This window comes from Pygocentrus nattereri, chromosome 14 (assembly GCF_015220715.1).
Source record: "Pygocentrus nattereri isolate fPygNat1 chromosome 14, fPygNat1.pri, whole genome shotgun sequence".
NCBI classification, from domain to species: domain Eukaryota; kingdom Metazoa; phylum Chordata; class Actinopteri; order Characiformes; family Serrasalmidae; genus Pygocentrus; species Pygocentrus nattereri.
In genome coordinates, this window is record NC_051224.1 from 2070001 (window position 1) to 2092500 (window position 22500).

Consider the following 22500-nt stretch of genomic DNA (forward strand, 5'->3'; position numbering starts at 1 on the left):
AGGTGCTGGAGGCTATCCCAGTGATCATCAGGCAGAATACACCCTGGACAGGTCGCCAGTCCATCACAGGGCAGACAGAGACAAATTCGCTCACACCCAGGAGCAGTTTAGCATGTCCAACTGGCCTGACTGCACGTCTTTGGACTGTGGGGGGAAACCGGAGAACCCAGAGGAAACCCACACAGACACAGGGAGAACATGCAAAGTCTGGACTCTCCCTTAGAGATAGGGTGAGAAGTTCGGTCATCCGGGAGGGACTCGGAGTAAAGCCGCTGCTTCTTCACGTCGAGAGGAGCCAGCTGAGGTGGTTCGGGCGTCTGGTTAGGATGGGGAGGCGCCACAGGCAAGTCCACCCGGGAGGAGACCCCGGGGAAGACCCAGGACACGCTGGCGTGACTATATCGCCCAGCTGGCCTGGGAGCGCCTCGGAATCCCCCTTGGAGAGCTGGTGGAAGTGGCTGGGGAAAGGGAGGTCTGGGCCTCATTGCTTAGGATGCTGCCCCCGCGACCCGAACCCTGGAGAAGCGGAAGATGGATATCGATATCGATATAGAAGATGATGGATGGATGGATGGATGGATGGATGGATGGATGGACTACAAATTTTGAAAATTTTATTGCACCTCTCCCACCCAAACAAATAATATGTAAATCTGGCTGCAAATACTGAGACAAGAGATTTTAAAGATTTTAGCAGAAACCCAATCACAAAAAAAGCCTGCAAGATCCTGGTAGGACTGACTCGATCACAAATGTGGGATCGATTTAAAGTTTGAAATGTGCACTTCTGATAGAACGGCTGCTTTGCATCTCAACAAAACCTACTTACACCATTTTTCTGCTTGTTTTTCCTGACGATAGCTGAGAGTTTAAGAGGGCCTGGCTTATGAAAAACACACAGCAGAAAGAACACCGTAAAAACAGAAGGAGGCGTAACACTGAACAATACGCTTTACTGAAACGGTGCGCTACCTTGTGGAAAGCGGGTTCACGTAGTTCACAATCAAGCTCTCTCGCTCGCTGATGAATACCGGACTTTGGCTTCGAAGCCTACTGAACCATCTAAGGAGACGGAGTGGCCAGACCAACACTTAGTGATTTCTGGTTCTCGGCTCAGAGACGGAGTGGTTATGGGGAATGCTTTCATCTCCGGCAAGTGACGCACTAAACTCGAGGCAGCCTACCACTGAACTGTGGCAGAGGAGATTCCAGGTCTCAAGTGCAAGAACTAAGGCGAGCTGTACGGTTTTCGTAAGACGTGCACAGGAGTTGGAATTCTGTCCAAAAAGTCCTCCTGCTTGGACTGAATATTACTCCTCCGTTTGAAGTGGTCTGCAGCTAACAGCTTGAGGCAAGCAGATCAGGAGAGAGAGAAAACACTTCAACCGTCTCACTCCACACAGGCAAGACAGTACTTTCACCTGCTTTGCTGAGTTATCCATGTACTGTGTTTGTTGCGGCTTAGCGGCAGCCATAACAGCCGGCTTAATAGGATTTTGTCGGAGTTCTGAGAGCGTCATCTTTCCTGAGTGGCGCTCACAGGGTAACTGAAAAGGCTGTAATTACGCAGGGTCTTTCCCTAGCTACTCGTCCTAGGAGCAGCATCCAAGTGCTCATCAGTATGGTCGCCTAACACAGCGAGGCTACAAGTTTAGCTCTTTTTTTAGGAGCCCTTGTGTCTTTAAATAAATAATAATAAAGAACAGTCAGTAAAGGTGAGTCAAAGTCTATAAACTATTCTGAAATGAGAACTACATGTACATGCGGGCACTGCAGTTAAGAATTAGGCCTAAAAAGCCATTCATAAACAAAAGATGCACCAGAGACAACACAAAAGACAATCTTATAGGGGAACCTAACTATTATCGAGTGGATCTACACCTGCCTTCTTAGCTTGTATATGTCATGTTGGTAAAACTGTGAAAAATAAGTTTGTGTGGGGCTATTTTGCACCCTAACCAGGCAACCAGGCAACCAGGCAACCAGGCATGTCAACCCGGGGCCTATCCGAGTGAACGAGCTGGGGAGATCAGCGATCACCGTCAAGTAACGATGAGCTAAATTAGGTGTGTTCAGTGAGGCAGTGAGGCAGTGAGGGATGAAGCCTGGCACCCGTGTTAAGCGTTCCAGACGTCTGGTTCGTATCTTCACCACTGTGACCTATTCTGACTTTCTCTAGAACAGAGCATCTCACACCAAACCACTCTGAATGACTTTGTTACCATCTTAACCATTAGTTTTTATTTATTTATTTATTTCCCCCCAATTTTCTCCCCAATTTAGTCATATCCAATTCCACCCACTGCTCAGGACTACCTCAATCACTGCCAACCGGTACCAGCTGATGGCTGATTGGGGGAGAAGGAGGTGGACCATCCTACCCACCCAGGGAGAGCAAGGCCATTTGTGCTCTCTTGCTCTCTTGGACTCCCAGCCACAGACGGCTGTAGCATCACCTGGGATTGAATGATTTCCTGATGATGGGGCGAACGCTTCCTAACTATTTAACTATACTATTTATTTTTTAGATTCAGATTCAGATTCAGATTCCTTTATTGATCCCAGGGGGAAATTGCAGTTGTTACAGTTGCAGCCATTTATGTAAAAATAAACACTTTACTAATAATTTAAAACAATATATAGAATTTACAGTATGTATAATTTAAAACAATATATAGAATTTACAGTATGTATAATTTAAAACAATATATAGAATTTACAGTATGTATGTGCACCAGATTTAAGTACTCTACACACACAATTGTTGTTATTGCACATATGAAGTTTTTTGAATCACACACTGAGGGAGGAGTTATGGAGTTTGATGGCCACTGGTAAGAATGACTTCCTGTGGCGCTCTGTGGTGCATTTTGGTACGATGAGTCTTGAGCTGAATGAGCTCTTGTGCCTCATCACCGTATCGTAGAGTGGGTGGGAGCCATTGTTCATAATGGCCCGCAGCTTAGACAGCGTCCTCCTCCCCGACACGGCCGTCAGCGAGTCCAGCTCCACACCCACAACATTACCGGCCTTGCGGATCAATTTGTTGAGTCTGTTGGCATCTGCCACCCTCAGCCTGCTTCCCCAGCATGCAACAGCATAGAGGATAGCACTCGCCACCACAGACTCATAGAAGATCCTGAGCATAGTCAGGCAGATGTTGAAGGACCTCAGGCGCCTCAGAAAATAGAGACGGCTTTGGCCCTTCCTGTAGAGGGCATCAGTGTTCTTAGCCCAGTCCAGTTTATTGTCAATATACACACCCAGATATTTGTAATCCTCCACAGTGTCCACACTGACCCCGCTGATGGACACAGGGGTCACCGGTACCTTGCCCCTCCTCAGGTCCACCACCAGTTCCTTTGTCTTTGTCACATTGAGCTGCAGGTGGTTCCGCTCGCACCATGCGACAAAGTCCTTCACCGTTGCCCTGAACTCATCCTCATCACCCTTGCTGATACATCCAACTATTGCAGAGTCATCAGAAAACTTCTGAAGGTGGCAAGTCTCTGTGCAGTAGCTGAAGTCCGTGGTGTAGAGGGTGAAGAGGAAGGGAGAGAGGACAGTACCTTGTGGAACTCCAGTGTTGCTGACCACTCTGTCCGACACACAGTGCTGCAGGCGTACATACTGTGGTCTGCCGGTCAGATAGTCAACAATCCAGGACACAAGGGGGGCATCTACCTGCATCACTGTGAGCTTATCGCCCAGAAGAGCGGGCCAGACGGTGTTAAATGCGCTGGAGAAGTCAAAAAACTTAATTTTTTTAACAACTTAATTGTTGGAATTCCACTTTAACTGCTTAAAGTTGTTTCCAGTTTAATATTTCCCAGTTTACATTAAAAAGTTAGCATCAAAGACCCCCAATGTGAGGCAGAATAACTACTAAAGTATATTGTCAAAGTTTCAATGCAAAAACACCAAAAATAAAAACAAAAATTGCTCAAAATAGTGCATCGAAATCTGAAACTGTAGCATTGTTTGCCACCATTCATGGAGACTTCTTTTCCCACAAATCCGGAAAGCAATTCGTGAAGGCTGGGAGAGGTTATCTGAATCTACGGGTATCAGAACACCTCAAACCTTTCGTTTCCTTATTTGGCTATAGTCCTCAAATGAATGAATATTGAACCTTACCTGCTTTTAGTGTTTAGATGTGAAGCACCTCATGAAGTAAAGGTTTAGGTCACGGAAAAGAGTGACGCTATGCATCAATGACACTTTGCGCCCTTTTTGAATAATTAAATATATTAGAATTTACACTGAATTTTCTGTTTGGAAGTTAAAACGGACTGAAACGGAAACTGAACACAATCCATGTGGGCAGCTGTATGTACTCAATGTACTCAATGTACACTAGGGGGCACCATGTGTGAGAAACACTGCACTGATCAAAACTAGGCAGCTGAGTACAATGGAAGGGAAGGTAGATGGACCTGTGTTATGCATGCAGACACTCAAATGACTGAGCGTTTTTGCTTAAATCTCCTATAAACTGTAGCAGCTGTTGATTTTTGGGGCTGATTGTGTTACCAAACCAAACCAAACCTTGAAAATGTGTTTATGCCACCAGTTCATCACAGTGAGAATCATATGTATCGTACCATACCGGCTGAACGGCACGGAGAGTTTTAGATTTTATTCTGAAGGGAACACCTACTAAAGGTGTTCCAACATATTTCCTTGTACTTTTAGCCCTAGAATCCCTTTTTTTGTGAACTCAATTCTTTTTACATGACCATGTTTCAACTTCTCTTTATCCGTTAGAAATAGACAGGCTGCTTCTGTTACTGTCCTCTTAAGACCGTTGTATAAATGAGTTCGGCTCCGATTGTCAGCCAGGTACCGCGTCTCCTTCAAAAAGGAGTCTGGGCTAAAACACATTCCCTTTAGCGTACATGAGTGAGGTGGAAAGGTGGACGTGTGTAAATGTGGTGGTTTCTGTGACCCGATTAAAAAGTGAACAAAAACAAGCTGTTTTTGCGGTTTAGTTTCCAGTCGTGGGCTGGAGGTCAGGGAACTGGCCCTGTGACCGGAAGGTCGCCGGTTCGATCCCCAGCACCGACAGTCCATGACTGAGGTGTCCTTGAGCAAGACAGTGGGTGCTGACGAAGCAAAGGAGGCATATAATACAGCAAAAGTAAGCTAGGTGGGCTGATTTTCCAGATTTTTCCAAATTTATTTGTAATTAAAACACCGGGATGAAATCAGTCTTTCGGAGCGGTTTGATGTGAAATGCTCAGGGGAACCGGCCCTGTGACCAGAAGGTCGCCGGTTCGATCCCATCGGCTGACAGTCCATGACTGAGGTGCCCTTGAGCAAGACACCTAACCCCCAACTGCTCCCTGGCCGCTGTGGATAGGGCTGCCCACCGAACTGAATAACAAACTTGAAAAGGATGGTCTCTTACCACTGGCTAACTGAGAAAAATCCTCCCGACAACCCCAGCCGGACCTCAAATTTCCATCATGATAATGAGTCTAAGCATGAACGAAAGCCGACCATAACCTTGTGCATAATGCAAGGTCAAATAGGGGGGCAGTCGTGGGCTGGAGGTCAGGGAACCAGCAGACCGGAAGGTCGCCAGTTCGATCCCATCGGCTGACAGTGCATGACTGAGGTGCCCTTGAGCAGGACACCTAACCCCCAACTGCTCCCTGGGCGCTGTGGATAGGGCTGCCCACCGCTCCGGGCAAGTGTGCTCACTGCCCCCTAGTGTGTGTGTATTCACTAGTGTGTATGTGGTGTTTCACTTCATGGATGGGTTAAATGTGGAGGTGGAATTTCTCCATTTGAGGGATTAAAAAACACTTACACTTACATATATGAGGTCTATGAACTAAGAAATAACAGGTATGTCGTGAAAATGTTTCCATATAATCAAATATTCCATATTTTTGCGAAACGGGCCCTTCAGTGAGCCTTAACTGGGTGTGAGACGTCGCTTGCGCCGGCGATTTTACCCTTTTTGAGCACGTGCAAATGTAATGCTTGCATTGTAAAGCCCTACGCAGCACTACACGCGGAGCAATTGGAAACTGGAGAGGCTGCCAACAAAAGTTAATGGGTTCAATGAGGTGGGGGAGTGAAAGATGTTATAAACGTGCCAGGGAACTGCATTCCGGCAAACGTTTCACAGCAGAACACCGAGTCTTGGCCTAAAGCACCAGCTTAAGATGCGTGGAACCACATTTTTATTACTTCTCTCACACACACAAACTGAAAAACGGGCCAGTGATTATGGGCTAAAACAGGGACTTGGAAGATTCCCTATGAAACTCCACAGAGCGACCTCTTCCCAGAAACACTCGTCCGACAACAAGCAAACGCCGACCGCAAACTCAGATGAAAAGGCGGATTAAATAATGCATTAAAGAGCCAGTTTCTCTCCTCTGAATGTCCCAGCGCGTGTAGAGCGAGCCAATATTGCCGGCTCCTGTGTTCTCTTGCTTTCTAATGCTAATCCGGATATCCAGCCACCAAGAATTGCCTCCCGCTCTTCGTTAATTGCGATGAAAAACCCAGAGTCATTACATCCAGCACATCATTAAAGCTCCTAAATGGCCAGTCGTCACAGGCGATATCCACAACACTGCTGACACGCAGAACGTGTTAAAACTGGACTCTAATAGAGACGTGTTTAATCAAGCCCAGCGCAGCACTCCCTCCACTGCATACAATAGAAAGGGGGTCAGTTAGTTTATGGGAAAACACTGGCCAGATTAATCAAACGCTACTTGTTATGAGCCTAATGAGGCTCTTTGGAAGTGGGCAAGGTCGTCTCCTTCCCATAAAAAGCTGAACTGACTCATTAATTTTATTCATTAACCGTTAACTTGCGAGAAGCCGCTGGCTACTGCTTCTGTTTATATAGCAAATATAAAAGGAATCCTATCTTGCAGTCCATGTCCCTTTTTCCCCCCATACATGATATACTGTGAAGTTTCTGGAAAATGGCCCTGATTAGGCACACAAGATTATAGGCTGTTCCTTGTTGCACCGAAATAAAAAATTCTTGGCCAAAGCTGAAGCCAAAATTCAAGACATGCACTGCCAAAAAACCGGAACTCCAACGTAATTAATAAAAATGCATTTTATGATATCATTTATACATCATAAAACCTGCTTTCAGAGGACAAAACTGAGCTGACAATAAATAAAGACAGTTTACATAAAATAAACAGATTAAAACGATAACGGTATTAGGATTACGGCACAGTCCATCATCCTCAACAACTAAGAACGGCTAGATTTTGAAAGCAATTAATTATTAAAAAATTTTTTTAGATATGCTTTTTACTTTTGCGCCGTCAATCGAATGTTTTTCGCTTTTTGAGGTTAGAGATGGTATTTGAGTGTTGGGGGGGTGGCGTAACGTAGGAGTTCCTGATCAATGTTCTTGATACTCAGGACGAATAAAGATGATAAACCCGCTCGTCTGACGTCGCTCATAGAAACCGACTTCACTGCTGATCTGCAAGCGGTTTGAACACGTGCACTGACTGGTGTTTTTAATCACTGCTTATGATCTTAATCATTAAAATAACTAACCCTTTTTCTCAGAGGCTGAAGTGCATCCCTGTCATTTATGATCCTGTTTGCTATGTATGTGTAGACGGTTCCGGGTCCACCAAAATGCTTTGGCAAGAGTGTTATGTCCACTTTATTCTTATTTCTAATATCTCAGCCTGGCTCATTAGTTTTATTCTTAAACCACACTAAGAAATGGTTAATTTTATTCATAGACCATTTATAAACCATACCAAGACAAAGCAAAAATAACCGGCCAGCAATGTTAACAGTTGGAAAAAACTATAAGCCACTATAGACAACACTAGACATCGGATGCCCTACGTAATACACCTGTACGTTTAAAAAACAACATAAACAAACAAACAAACAAACAAATAAATAAAAGAAAGAAAGACAAAAGAAAAACAACACTTACAACATCATGACGCATTCCCCCCCTCACGTCAAAATATCTGAGTTCCTCTAACGGCTGGACATCTGGAAAGCTGGACATCTTCAATTCGCACTCCCTCGAGGACAGGCAGCGTCCAGATAAACGTCATCACTGCCACAGAAGGGTCAGCTGCTAAACTTCCCCACTCAGAGTGACTAATCTCTTCTTTCTTTGTTGTCGACGGCATTCATGAAGGAGCAGTACCCGACTACTCTTAACATCCTGCAAGCCGTCGGTACTCTCCGGGACTTTCTCACTAACACCCCCCCCCCACATGCCCCTTCCTGCTTCAAATCCATGCTTTTCCCAAAACTATTAATAAAAACGACCTTCCCCGTGAGACCCTGTTACAGTCTTAACCTGCTGTACATGTGATCTGCTCCCAGCTGCTCACTAGTGCCCTACACCTCACAGACACTGGAACATCAAATTACTAAATTATTAAGTGATACTTTTTTTTTTGATCCCACGACCGGGGAAATTCCACCTCTGCATTTAACCCATCCGTGAAGTGAAACACCACATACACACTAGTGAACACACACACACACACACACACACACACACACACACACACACACTAGGGGGCAGTGAACACTCTTGCCCAGAGCGGTGGGCAGCCCTATCCACGGGGTTAGGTGTCTTGCTCAAGGACACCTCAGTCATGAACTGTCGGCCCTGGGGATCGAACCGGCGACCTTCCGGTCACAGGGCCAGCTCCCTAACCTCCAGCCCATGACTGCCCCCGGCCATACCATAACCACTAATATGACCACTGATATGCATAACCCTAGACAAACGTTCGCAGGTGCTTCACGCTGTTGTTACACCAGACATCTGTTCATATGCGATGCAGCACATAGCCTATCAAGAAGAAACTCGTCACGTCTTCACGGTGTGATGACCTCTCATCACAAATCTTCCACTGAGCACTTTCCCATCGTCTTATCATTTAACGTAGTCCTACACACACACACACACACACACACACATTCTCCTGGAGACATCCCCACTCTTTTATATTCAACAGCCATGAAGAAAGTGGGCAATAATTTATGATATATGAACCAAACCAGTGATAATTAATATGTTTTATGTAGACTTTCCTTCCAAAAAGCCATATATATTCACATTGGTAACAACTTGGGATACAATGAGTTACTACAACAAATAAGAACTGCGGTATACGGGATAAAGAATAACAGCTGAGGTATAAGGAAAGGCATTTTTATTTCCTTACTAAACGTGGCATTAATCATAGCACTGATATTTCTACATCAGTGTAAAACTCAATTCCAGCAAAAGAGAAAACTCCCTGGTCTGCAGGGTCTTTCGGAACATAATTCTTCACGTTTTAACAATAACTTCTTTTTAAAGGCCTTTGCTGATGAAACACTGCAGTTCTGACGGCAATTTTCTGGCTTTTTTTTTTAAATAAAAATAATTTAAAAATCTGAATCGACTACTAAACAAAGAATTCAATTCCAAAGACCAAAAACTGAATAATTCAAATTGTTCAATCCTGCTCTAATTCACTTACATTCTCTTAAACTGATCAAGTGTCCTACCTGTGTGAGTTTGGCAGGGGTGAGGAGGAATCTTTCAGTAAACTGGACCATGTGTCATCTGCATGACCCAACTCCCCAGACACCCAGTCTGGCAGCATGGCAGAGCTCTGTCCCCGAGGCCTAGCCACCAGTGGTTCATCAAAGTAGATGGACTGTTGAGGCAAATGACCCAAATTTGACAACGGTCACAAGCAAAGCCTTCATAACACCCAATGAAATGCTTTGACCAGAACCATACACTCACTGGCCACTTTATTAGGTACCTTGCTAGTAAAAGGCTGGACCCCCTTTTGCCTTCAGAACTTTAGAAAGTCTTAATTCTTCATGGCAGACTTTCAACAAGGTGTTGGAAACGTTCCAGGTTGGTTATTTGAGTTCCTGTTGTCTTTCTATCATCTGGAACCAGTCTGCCCATTCTCCTCTGACCTCTCACATCAACAAGGCATTTTCGTCCACACAGCTGACCGCTCACTGGATATTTCCTCTTTTTCGGACCGTTCTCTGTAAACCCTAGAGATGGTTGTGTGTGAAAATCCCAGCAGATCAGCAGTTTCTGAAATACTCAGACCAGCCCGTCTGGCACCAACAACCACGCCACGTTCAAAGCCCCTTAAATCCCCTTTCTTCCCCGTTCTGATGCTCGGTCTGCACTTCAGCAAGTCGTCTTGACCACCTCTACATGCCTAAATGCAGTGAGTTGTGGCCGTGTGATTGGCTGATCAGCTATTTGTGTTAACAAGCAACTGAACATTGTACCTAATAAAGTGACCGGTGAGTGTATAGCCTGTGGTATTCATCGTTTTTTGCTTTTATTTAGTAAATAAGGTGAATATTTAATATTAGATCGCTTTATACTGCGATTAAACTGGCTTGTTGAACAGTAGTGCAGTTTTTAAAGAACAGATAGAAGTAAGGCAGAAGGGTCTGGAAGAATTTACCATGTACGCGGGTAAAGTCTTCAGGCTGCCTGGTTCAGGCTTGTGTGTAAACGGGCCCTCGAGGACTCCTCTCTTCAGCATGACCAGCAGGAGCCTGGTGTATGCGTTGCGATTCTTCTTCCCCGTCAGGCCAGAGCCAGAAGACACGGGATCACAGAGCTTCTTAATCCACAGGGCACACCGCTGACGCTCTAGTTTTGAGGACAACAGCTTAGTATTCAAATAACAAGAACTACAAGCACTTCAGTAAACGGTCTCACTTCATGCTTTTTCTCAGCCAATTTCACTTTCAGTCATTTTTAATATGAAAACTTTTATGGCGACTTCTTTAATGTTTATGCAATAAGGTAGAAGCTGTGGTTTGACTTGCTTAAACGCATCATTTTAAGTGAACCTGAAACAAAATCTGACTTCTTTTTGGCTCTAGAAGTTTAAAAGCATGGCAATTAAAAATTCTGACACGTCAAACGACTAACAGCCAAACTCCTTTCAACTGCGGCGCTGTGCCGACAGCCACACTTAACCCAGCAGCTAGCCGTCACTCCGGGGGCAGTCGTGGGCTGGAGGTCAGGGACCTGGCCCGGAAGGTTGCCGGTTCGATCCCCAGAGCTGGAAGTACGTGAACTGCCCTCGAGCAACTGCTCCCCGGGCGCTGCGGAGAGGGCTGCCTACCGCTCCTGGTAAGTGTGCTCAATGCCCCCTAGAGTGTGTGTGTGTGTGTGGTGTTTTACTGGGGTTAAACGCGGAGGTGAAATTTCCCTGTTGTGGGACTAATAAGGGTCAGCTGCTTTTAGAGATTCAGCTCTACACAAAAACAAACGAGCTGAATGTCACCGATCTGTCATCTTTGTTGTGGCCATGCCAACCGAATTAACCTGAATCAGAGAAGGTCTGTGGTGAGCAGAGCTGTTTGTATGCCGTCTTGGGTAATGCTAACCAGTTCCTCTGTTCTAGTCAGCAGAACTCAACATTCATTAATTGTTGGATAGATTGTTTGAACGACTGTTTGAAATTCTGTGAATTTGGGGAGCTCGTAAACAAACTAAAATTTCTGACACAAAGTGCCATAAATGCTTTTAGGTCACTTATTATACATCCCACCCCTCTTCACCTGGACGTTTTTTTTGGTTGGTGGGCTATTCTCAGGCCAGCAGCGACACCAAGGTGTTTAAAAACTCCAGCAGCACTGCTGTGTCTGATCCACTCGTACCAGCACAACACACATTAACACACCACCAAAACGTCAGTGTTACTGCAGTGCTGAGAATGACCCACCACCCATATAACACCAGCTCTGTGGGGGCCCTGACCACTAAAGAACAAGGTAAAAGGGGGGCTAACAAAGTATGCCTGAATATAAAAGACTTTGTTTTAAACACATAACAGACGACTTGGGTGTAGAAGCTGTTCATTCATTACTTACAATCTGCAGTCCATGGAAAGCAGGGAGCAATCTGAGGTTCAGCCATTATAACTGACCAGTGGTGGACAAAGTACACAAACCCTGTACTTGAGTTTAAAGTCGAGACCCCCAAGGTAAAATATTCCTCCAGTAAAAGTAGAAGTTCCTCCCTTTAGACCTCCACTGGAGTAAAAGTACTAAAGTATTTACCTTCAAATGTACTTAAGTATAAAGTAAAAGTACTAAAAGAGGAATTCTGGCTCTGATGTCCTGTTATCATTTTTATAACCAGACTGGCTTCATGAACTCATTTCAGGTGAAAGTCCTCCAGCGTCTCTCTTGGTAAACCAGTCTTTTAATAGAACGTCATTAATTAGTGACGCTGACGTCTATTAAAATGATCAGAAGCACAAAACACTGAAGGTAAACAGTTTCCATCAGGGAGAACCGAGTGGCTCTGAAATCACTTTTTACACACAAGCAAAGTTTCAGTTTCAGATTTATTTACAACTTAGTTCCAAGTTTAAGTTGAATAAAAACTGGCTTTAAACTCAGGATCACAGATGAGCTCCTTTACTATGTTGATCTGTAGGCGTCTGTTCATAAACATAAACCAGCCCAAACTCATTTACTATAAAATGAAATGGTGTTTGTAGAAATTCAGAAAAAAGCCGCGTCAGTCTCGACTGCATATGTGGACATATTTCTATATTGAGCTCTATTTACACAAAGTTAGGTTAGTTCATCATTTATGTTGAACAGACTCTCCCAAAGTTTTACGCTGCTGCGCTGACGTTGAACCGCGTGCTGCACTGGGTCGGTATGACCAACAGGTCAAAACCAGCTCTAAACAAAGTGACCGCTGGGCCCTGATTGGTGCTCTGGCTTTGCGCTTCTTTCGTTTTGACATGTTACGTTTTTATACACACAGAAACCAAAAGGAGCGACAGATTTCTCAAAATGTAGGAGGAAAAAGTCGGATATTAGACTCTGAAATGTAGTGGAGTGAAAGGAAAAAGTCGCCCAGAACGGAGAAACTTCAGTACAGATACACCAAAAATACTAAAGTACAGAAACCAATTACATTTACTCAGTTACTCAGTTACTGTCCAGCACTGACCCATTCCATTATGTTCTGTTAAAAGCATGGTTATGGTGTGCAGACCAAGCTCTTCAAGTGATGATGGGCTTTACAGAACCAACCTCAAACAGTCTTCCAGCAGAACTAACCTGTCTTATGGGGAAGCTTGAGAACGTACGGCTTCATGTCAACTAGACAGTGATCAAACTCGGAGTCCAGTCTCTCCAAAGAGCCCTCGCCGTTACTCATGATGCCCTGAAAATCGGGGAAGAGCAGAACATCGTTCAAAACGTCCTACACACGCTTAAAATCAGCCAGGGTGAAACAGAAAGCAGCCACATATGATCTAACATCAGCAACAGACGAAGCTGAAGCAGAGTTTTCCGTTCCACCTTAAATAGTTTACCATTCCACCAAATAGTTCCACCATTTAAGGTGGAACGGAAAATTCTGAACAAGAAGCAAGCCGACTTCGGCCTTGCTGTAGTTCAAGCTCAGCTAGTTGTAGTCCTAAACGGCACATCTGACTCGGGAACAGACTTTAGTTGAGTCAGGAGGAGTTTGGCGGCTTTACAGCTTAAAGTAGCTCCTGTATTTTGAAATCCGCTGAAATGAACGTAGAGCTGTTAGCTACACGCGCTAACAGCTCGGCGGCTCCTGACAGCGACCTAAATAACCCAAATAAAGCCAAACCCGCAAATTTACACCAAACCGCCACTATAAACGAGCTATAAATTCTTAGTTTAGAGGTGTTTATTCGTACCGAACCGAGCGCACCTGACAAACGCCGACTTGTTTATAAATCGGGGCACCAAACCTTTTTCAAAATAAAGGTCCGGCGAAGTCAAATGCAGTGTGCTGTTTCAAACAGGGCGGCGTGGCAACACTGTATAAAATAAAAGTCTCGGACTCAGAATCAGAATCAGAACGCTTTATTATTACAGTTGCAACAATTTAAGCAAAAGAATAAACATAAAAAAGGGAGATTTGCAATATGGCCACGGATACAGTAAAGTGGCAGTGGCTGTGATAAATATTAAACATGACCTACTGTACAGAGCAGGTGTCGTATGAACGTTGTCGCCGCTAAAGAGCGAAGGAAAAATATTTCAACAGCACAAACATAAATAATGCATATATGACGCAGTCTGGCGAAGAAACGGAGCACTACCTTTCTATAACAGTTTTATAAACAGTGTTCAGCGCTCATCTTGGAAAACGAGAGCAGGGGAATGGGGAGTGGATGGTAATCTAGCGCCAGGATTGACCGTGACGGATGACTTCGGGGCTTTAGGTTTGAAAAGTGTTGCTTTATTTGCCTCCTATGGTTTCTTGCTTCATTCCGCTTTAGACAGCCGTTAGGTCTCCTAGCAACCGTACAGCGCCAACTTCGCGCGGGGAGCGAGCTGCTCCCGGATTGGTCCAGAGAGGATTCTGAGGGCTCTGCTGTAAACACGGAAAACAAACAAACAAACAAACAAACAAACAAACAAACAGGCGTATGTGCGGGTATTTAATTTATCACAGTTGGGGAGCAGTGACTCAAAGGCAGCAGTAGCGGTTAGTTTTTACAATATGATGAACAGAAGCAGATAAACAGAAAAAATAATAAATACAGTAGATAAAATACACTAAAATACTAATTAAAATAAAGACAAAAAGAAGATTTAAAGAAATAAACCACATTTTATTGTGTTTGGTTTGATATTTTTATGAACAAAACTCAGAAGTGAAGTGTTTTGAAGCTTTTGTTCGTTTTTTGATACACTTGTGATAAGAAAAAGGTCGTAGCCGTAGATCAAAGCCAGGTGTGTTACAGCGTATTAAAGCCTAAAACAACAATTTAATATTAAGTTTGTCGTCTTTTGCCGTAAGCAGCGCTGCACTGCATTTTATTCATTTATTTGTTTGTTTTATTGGTCCACCAACGGTCTCGAACTACATTATGCATGACGTCACGCGACCATTGAAATGCGCTGATCGTCTACATTCAGCCTTTTAGCAGTAACGCTGTCTGGCCTGCGGATGTTTTTCTGATGTTTACTTGTAGTTTTTCAAAAGGTCTTTGCTTGTCATAGTCCATAATCAGCCCGGGGTGTCTCCTAGACTTTAAACGTTTTGTAAAAAGTTTAACAGAGTTAGTCTATATAGACTGCGTCCACAATGACATGCGTCAGAATTGTAGACCGCCACTAGTGAAGCATTCATTATCAGGTTATGGTGCAGGGCTGGGTTCACTGCAGTCACTGTAAGGTTGTCATGGTTGTAAGCAGTCACTGTAAGGTTGTCATGGCTGTAAGCAGTCACTGTAAGGTTGTCATGGTTGTAAGCAGTCACTGTAAGGTTGTCATGGCTGTAAGCAGTCACTGTAAGGTTGACATGGCTGTAAGCAGTCACTGTAAGGTTGTCATGGCTGTAAACAGTCACTGTAAGGTTGTCATGGCTGTAAACAATCACTGTAAGGTTGTCATGGTTGTAAGCAGTCACTGTAAGGTTGTCATGGCTGTAAACAGTCACTGTAAGGTTGTCATGGCTGTAAACAGTCACTGTAAGGTTGTCATGGCTGTAAGCAGTCACTGTAAGGTTGCCATGGTTGTAAACAGTCACTGTAAGGTTGTCATCCTTGTAAACAGTCACTGTAAGGTTGACATGGCTGTAAGCAGTCACTGTAAGGTTGTCATGGCTGTAAACAGTCACTGTAAGGTTGTCATGGCTGTAAACAGTCACTGTAAGGTTGTCATGGTTGTAAGCAGTCACTGTAAGGTTGTCATGGCTGGAAACAGTCACTGTAAGGTTGTCATGGCTGTAAACAGTCACTGTAAGGTTGCCATGGTTGTAAACAGTCACTGTAAGGTTGTCATCGTTGTAAACAGTCACTGTAAGGTTGTCATGGCTGTAAGCAGTCACTGTAATGTTGTCATGGTTGTAAACAGTCACTGTAAGGTTGTCATGGCTGTAAACAGTCACTGTAAGGTTATCATGGCTGTAAACAGTCACTGTAAGGTTGTCATGGTTGTAAACAGTCACTGTAAGGTTGCCATGGTTGTAAACAGTCACTGTAAGGTTGTCATGGCTGTAAGCAGTCACTGTAAGGTTGTCATGGCTGTAAGCAGTCACTGTAAGGTTGTCATGGTTGTAAGCAGTCACTGTAAGGTTGTCATGGCTGTAAGCAGTCACTGTAATGTTGTCATGGCTGTAAGCAGTCACTGTAAGGTTGTCATGGCTGTAAGCAGTCACTGTAAGGTTGTCATGGCTGTAAGCAGTCACTGTAAGGTTGTCATGGCTGTAAATAGTCACTGTAAGGTTGTCATGGCTGTAAGCAGTCACTGTAAGGTTGTCATGGTTGTAAACAGTCACTGTAAGGTTGTCATGGCTGTAAGCAGTCACTGTAAGGTTGTCATGGCTGTAAGCAGTCACTATAAGGTTGTCATGGCTGTAAATAGTCACTGTAAGGTTGTTATGGCTGTAAACAGTCACTGTAAGGTGGTCATGGTTGTAAGCAGTCACTGTAAGGTTGTCATGGCTGTAAGCAGTCACTGTAAGGTTGTCATGGTTGTAAACAGTCACTGTAAGGTTGTCATGGCTGTAAATAGTCACTGTAAGGTTGTTATGGCTGTAAACAGTCACTGTAAGGTTGTCATGGTTGTAAGCAGTCACTGTAAGGTTGTCATGGCTGTAAACAGTCACTGTAAGGTTGTCATGGTTGTAAACAGTCACTGTAAGGTTGTCATGGTTGTAAGCAGTCACTGTAAGGCGGTCATGGCTGTAAACAGTCACTGTAAGGTTGTCATGGTTGTAAGCAGTCACTGTAAGGTTGTCATGGCTGGAAACAGTCACTGTAAGGTTGTCATGGCTGTAAACAGTCACTGTAAGGTTGCCATGGTTGTAAACAGTCACTGTAAGGTTGTCATCGTTGTAAACAGTCACTGTAAGGTTGTCATGGCTGTAAGCAGTCACTGTAAGGTTGTCATGGTTGTAAACAGTCACTGTAAGGTTGTCATGGCTGTAAACAGTCACTGTAAGGTTGTCATGGTTGTAAACAGTCACTGTAAGGTTGCCATGGTTGTAAACAGTCACTGTAAGGTTGTCATCGTTGTAAACAGTCACTGTAAGGTTGTCATGGCTGTAAACAGTCACTGTAAGGTTGTCATGGTTGTAAACAGTCACTGTAAGGTTGTCATGGTTGTAAGCAGTCACTGTAAGGCTGTCATGGCTGTAAACAGTCACTGTAAGGTTGTCATGGTTGTAAACAGTCACTGTAACGTTGTCATGGCTGTAAACAGTCACTGTAAGGTTGTCATGGCTGTAAACAGTCACTGTAAGGTTGTCATGGCTGTAAACAGTCACTGTAAGGTTGTCATGGCTGTAAGCAGTCACTGTAAGGTTGTCATGGTTGTAAACAGTCACTGTAAGGTTGTCATGGCTGTAAGCAGTCACTGTAAGGTTGTCATGGTTGTAAACAGTCACTGTAAGGTTGTCATGGCTGTAAGCAGTCACTGTAAGGTTGTCATGGTTGTAAACAGTCACTGTAATGTTGTCATGGCTGTAAACAGTCACTGTAAGGTTGTCATGACTGTAAACAGTCACTGTAATGTTGTCATGGCTGTAAGCAGTCACTGTAAGGTTGTCATGGTTGTAAACAGTCACTGTAAGGTTGTCATGGCTGTAAGCAGTCACTGTAAGGTTGTCATGGTTGTAAGCAGTCACTGTAAGGTTGTCATGGCTGTAAGCAGTCACTGTAAGGTTGTCATGGCTGTAAGCAGTCACTGTAATGTTGTCTTGGCTGTAAGCAGTCACTGTAAGGTTGTCATGGTTGTAAGCAGTCACTGTAAGGATGTCATGGCTGTAAGCAGTCACTGTAAGGTTGTCATGGCTGTAAATAGTCACTGTAAGGTTGTCATGGCTGTAAGCAGTCACTGTAAGGTTGTCATGGTTGTAAACAGTCACTGTAAGGTTGTCATGGCTGTAAGCAGTCACTGTAAGGTTGTCATGGCTGTAAGCAGTCACTGTAAGGTTGTCATGGCTGTAAATAGTCACTGTAAGGTTGTTATGGCTGTAAACAGTCACTGTAAGGTTGTCATGGTTGTAAACAGTCACTGTAAGGTTGTCATGGCTGTGAGCAGTCACTGTAAGGTTGCCATGGTTGTAAACAGTCACTGTAAGGTTGTCATCGTTGTAAACAGTCACTGTAAGGTTGACATGGCTGTAAGCAGTCACTGTAAGGTTGTCATGGCTGTAAACAGTCACTGTAAGGTTGTCATGGCTGTAAACAGTCACTGTAAGGTTGTCATCGCTGTAAGCAGTCACTGTAAGGTTGTCATGGCTGGAAACAGTCACTGTAAGGTTGTCATGGCTGTAAACAGTCACTGTAAGGTTGCCATGGTTGTAAACAGTCACTGTAAGGTTGTCATCGTTGTAAACAGTCACTGTAAGGTTGTCATGGCTGTAAGCAGTCACTGTAAGGTTGTCATGGTTGTAAACAGTCACTGTAAGGTTGTCATGGCTGGAAACAGTCACTGTAAGGTTGTCATGGCTGTAAACAGTCACTGTAAGGTTGCCATGGTTGTAAACAGTCACTGTAAGGTTGTCATCGTTGTAAACAGTCACTGTAAGGTTGTCATGGCTGTAAGCAGTCACTGTAAGGTTGTCATGGTTGTAAACAGTCACTGTAAGGTTGTCATGGCTGTAAACAGTCACTGTAAGGTTGTCATGGTTGTAAACAGTCACTGTAAGGTTGCCATGGTTGTAAACAGTCACTGTAAGGTTGTCATCGTTGTAAACAGTCACTGTAAGGTTGTCATGGCTGTAAACAGTCACTGTAAGGTTGTCATGGTTGTAAACAGTCACTGTAAGGTTGTCATGGTTGTAAGCAGTCACTGTAAGGCTGTCATGGCTGTAAACAGTCACTGTAAGGTTGTCATGGTTGTAAACAGTCACTGTAACGTTGTCATGGCTGTAAACAGTCACTGTAAGGTTGTCATGGCTGTAAACAGTCACTGTAAGGTTGTCATGACTGTAAACAGTCACTGTAAGGTTGTCATGGCTGTAAGCAGTCACTGTAAGGTTGTCATGGTTGTAAACAGTCACTGTAAGGTTGTCATGGCTGTAAGCAGTCACTGTAAGGTTGTCATGGTTGTAAACAGTCACTGTAAGGTTGTCATGGCTGTAAGCAGTCACTGTAAGGTTGTCATGGTTGTAAACAGTCACTGTAATGTTGTCATGGCTGTAAACAGTCACTGTAAGGTTGTCATGACTGTAAACAGTCACTGTAATGTTGTCATGGCTGTAAGCAGTCACTGTAAGGTTGTCATGGTTGTAAACAGTCACTGTAAGGTTGTCATGGCTGTAAGCAGTCACTGTAAGGTTGTCATGGTGTAAGCAGTCACTGTAAGGTTGTCATGGCTGTAAGCAGTCACTGTAAGGTTGTCATGGCTGTAAGCAGTCACTGTAATGTTGTCTTGGCTGTAAGCAGTCACTGTAAGGTTGTCATGGTTGTAAGCAGTCACTGTAAGGATGTCATGGCTGTAAGCAGTCACTGTAAGGTTGTCATGGCTGTAAGCAGTCACTGTAAGGTTGTCATGGCTGTAAGCAGTCACTGTAAGGTTGTCATGGTTGTAAACAGTCACTGTAAGGTTGTCATGGCTGTAAGCAGTCACTGTAAGGTTGTCATGGCTGTAAGCAGTCACTGTAAGGTTGTCATGGCTGTAAATAGTCACTGTAAGGTTGTTATGGCTGTAAACAGTCACTGTAAGGTTGTCATGGTTGTAAACAGTCACTGTAAGGTTGTCATGGCTGTGAGCAGTCACTGTAAGGTTGCCATGGTTGTAAACAGTCACTGTAAGGTTGTCATCGTTGTAAACAGTCACTGTAAGGTTGACATGGCTGTAAGCAGTCACTGTAAGGTTGTCATGGCTGTAAACAGTCACTGTAAGGTTGTCATGGCTGTAAACAGTCACTGTAAGGTTGTCATCGCTGTAAGCAGTCACTGTAAGGTTGTCATGGCTGGAAACAGTCACTGTAAGGTTGTCATGGCTGTAAACAGTCACTGTAAGGTTGCCATGGTTGTAAACAGTCACTGTAAGGTTGTCATCGTTGTAAACAGTCACTGTAAGGTTGTCATGGCTGTAAGCAGTCACTGTAAGGTTGTCATGGTTGTAAACAGTCACTGTAAGGTTGTCATGGCTGTAAACAGTCACTGTAAGGTTGTCATGGTTGTAAACAGTCACTGTAAGGTTGCCATGGTTGTAAACAGTCACTGTAAGGTTGTCATCGTTGTAAACAGTCACTGTAAGGTTGTCATGGCTGTAAACAGTCACTGTAAGGTTGTCATGGTTGTAAACAGTCACTGTAAGGTTGTCATGGTTGTAAGCAGTCACTGTAAGGCTGTCATGGCTGTAAACAGTCACTGTAAGGTTGTCATGGTTGTAAACAGTCACTGTAAGGTTGTCATGGCTGTAAACAGTCACTGTAAGGTTGTCATGGCTGTAAAAAGTCACTGTAAGGTTGTCATGGTTGTAAACAGTCACTGTAAGGTTGTCATGGCTGTAAACAGTCACTGTAAGGTTGTCATGGCTGTAAGCAGTCACTGTAAGGTTGTCATGACTGTAAACAGTCACTGTAAGGTTGTCATGGCTGTAAACAGTCACTGTAAGGTTGTCATGGCTGTAAGCAGTCACTGTAAGGTTGTCATGGCTGTAAACAGTCACTGTAAGGTTGTCATGGCTGTAAACAGTCACTGTAAGGTTGTCATGGCTGTAAGCAGTCACTGTAAGGTTGTCATGGCTGTAAGCAGTCACTGTAAGGTTGTCATGGCTGTAAGCAGTCACTGTAAGGTTGTCATGGCTGTAAGCAGTCACTGTAAGGTTGGCATGGCTGTAAGCAGTCACTGTAAGGTTGTCATGGCTGTAAGCAGTCACTGTAAGGTTGTCATGGCTGTAAGCAGTCACTGTAAGGTTGTCATGGCTGTAAGCAGTCACTGTAAGGTTGTCATGGTTGTAAACAGTCACTGTAAGGTTGTCATGGCTGTAAGCAGTCACTGTAAGGTTGTCATGGCTGTAAGCAGTCACTGTAAGGTTGTCATGGTTGTAAGCAGTCACTGTAAGGTTGTCATGGCTGTAAGCAGTCACTGTAAGGTTGTCATGGCTGTAAGCAGTCACTGTAATGTTGTCATGGCTGTAAGCAGTCACTGTAAGGTTGTCATGGTTGTAAACAGTCACTGTAAGGTTGTCATGGCTGTAAGCAGTCACTATAAGGTTGCCATGGCTGTAAATAGTCACTGTAAGGTTGTTATGGCTGTAAACAGTCACTGTAAGGTTGTCATGGTTGTAAGCAGTCACTGTAAGGTTGTCATGGCTGTAAGCAGTCACTGTAAGGTTGTCATGGCTGTAAACAGTCACTGTAAGGTTGTCATGGCTGTAAACAGTCACTGTAAGGTTGTCATGGTTGTAAGCAGTCACTGTAAGGTTGTCATGGCTGTACGCAGTCACAGTAAGGTTGTCATGGCTGTAAACAGTCACTGTAAGGTTGGCATGGCTGTAAACAGTCACTGTAAGGTTGTCATGGCTGTAAACAGTCACTGTAAGGTTGTCATGGCTGTAAGCAGTCACTGTAAGTTTGTCATGGCTGTAAACAGTCACTGTAAGGTTGTCATGGCTGTAAACAGTCACTGTAAGGCTGTCATGGCTGTAAACAGTCACTGTAAGGTTGTCATGGTTGTAAGCAGTCACTGTAAGGTTGTCATGGCTGTAAACAGTCACTGTAAGGTTGTCATGGCTGTAAACAGTCACTGTAAGGCTGTCATGGCTGTAAGCAGTCACTGTAAGGTTGTCATGGCTGTAAGCAGTCACTGTAAGGTTGTCATGGCTGTAAACAGTCACTGTAAGGCTGTCATGGCTGTAAACAGTCACTGTAAGGTTGTCATGGCTGTAAACAGTCACTGTAAGGTTGTCATGGCTGTAAGCAGTCACTGTAAGGTTGTCATGGCTGTAATCAGTCACTGTAAGGTTGTCATGGCTGTAAGCAGTCACTGTAAGGTTGGCATGGCTGTAAGCAGTAACTGTAAGGTTGTCATGGCTGTAAGCAGTCACTGTAAGGTTGTCATGGCTGTAAGCAGTCACTGTAATGTTGTCATGGCTGTAAGCAGTCACTGTAAGGTTGTCATGGTTGTAAACAGTCACTGTAAGGTTGTCATGGCTGTAAGCAGTCACTGTAAGGTTGTCATGGCTGTAAGCAGTCACTGTAAGGTTGTCATGGTTGTAAGCAGTCACTGTAAGGTTGTCATGGCTGTAAGCAGTCACTGTAAGGTTGTCATGGCTGTAAGCAGTCACTGTAAGGTTGTCATGGCTGTAAGCAGTCACTGTAATGTTGTCATGGCTGTAAGCAGTCACTGTAAGGTTGTCATGGTTGTAAACAGTCACTGTAAGGTTGTCATGGCTGTAAGCAGTCACTGTAAGGTTGTCATGGCTGTAAGCAGTCACTATAAGGTTGTCATGGCTGTAAATAGTCACTGTAAGGTTTTCATGGTTGTAAGCAGTCACTGTAAGGTT

At 44.1% G+C, this 22500-nt stretch overlaps 1 protein-coding gene across 11 annotated transcripts in view; it reads right to left on the reverse strand.

The window, feature by feature from the left end:
• The window catches only part of cep112 (centrosomal protein 112), a 238026-nt gene extending 224271 nt beyond the window's left edge, over positions 1-13755 (reverse strand). For 5 of the 11 annotated variants that reach the window (XM_017714076.2, XM_037545032.1, XM_037545028.1 and 2 more), the window contains exons 1-3: positions 13105-13473; positions 10473-10663; positions 9535-9686 (exon numbers count right to left, since the gene is read on the reverse strand). In XM_017714076.2, the coding sequence (XP_017569565.1) occupies positions 9535-9686; positions 10473-10663; positions 13105-13204 (443 nt within the window). In that variant the 5' untranslated portion in view covers positions 13205-13473. Of the gene's footprint in view, positions 1-7948; positions 8115-9534; positions 9687-10472; positions 10664-13104; positions 13475-13718 lie in introns of those variants that run through there. The other 6 variants (XR_005131447.1, XM_037545027.1, XM_037545031.1 and 3 more) reach the window with 4 other exon arrangements.
• Between the last annotated feature and the right edge of the window lie 8745 nt (positions 13756-22500).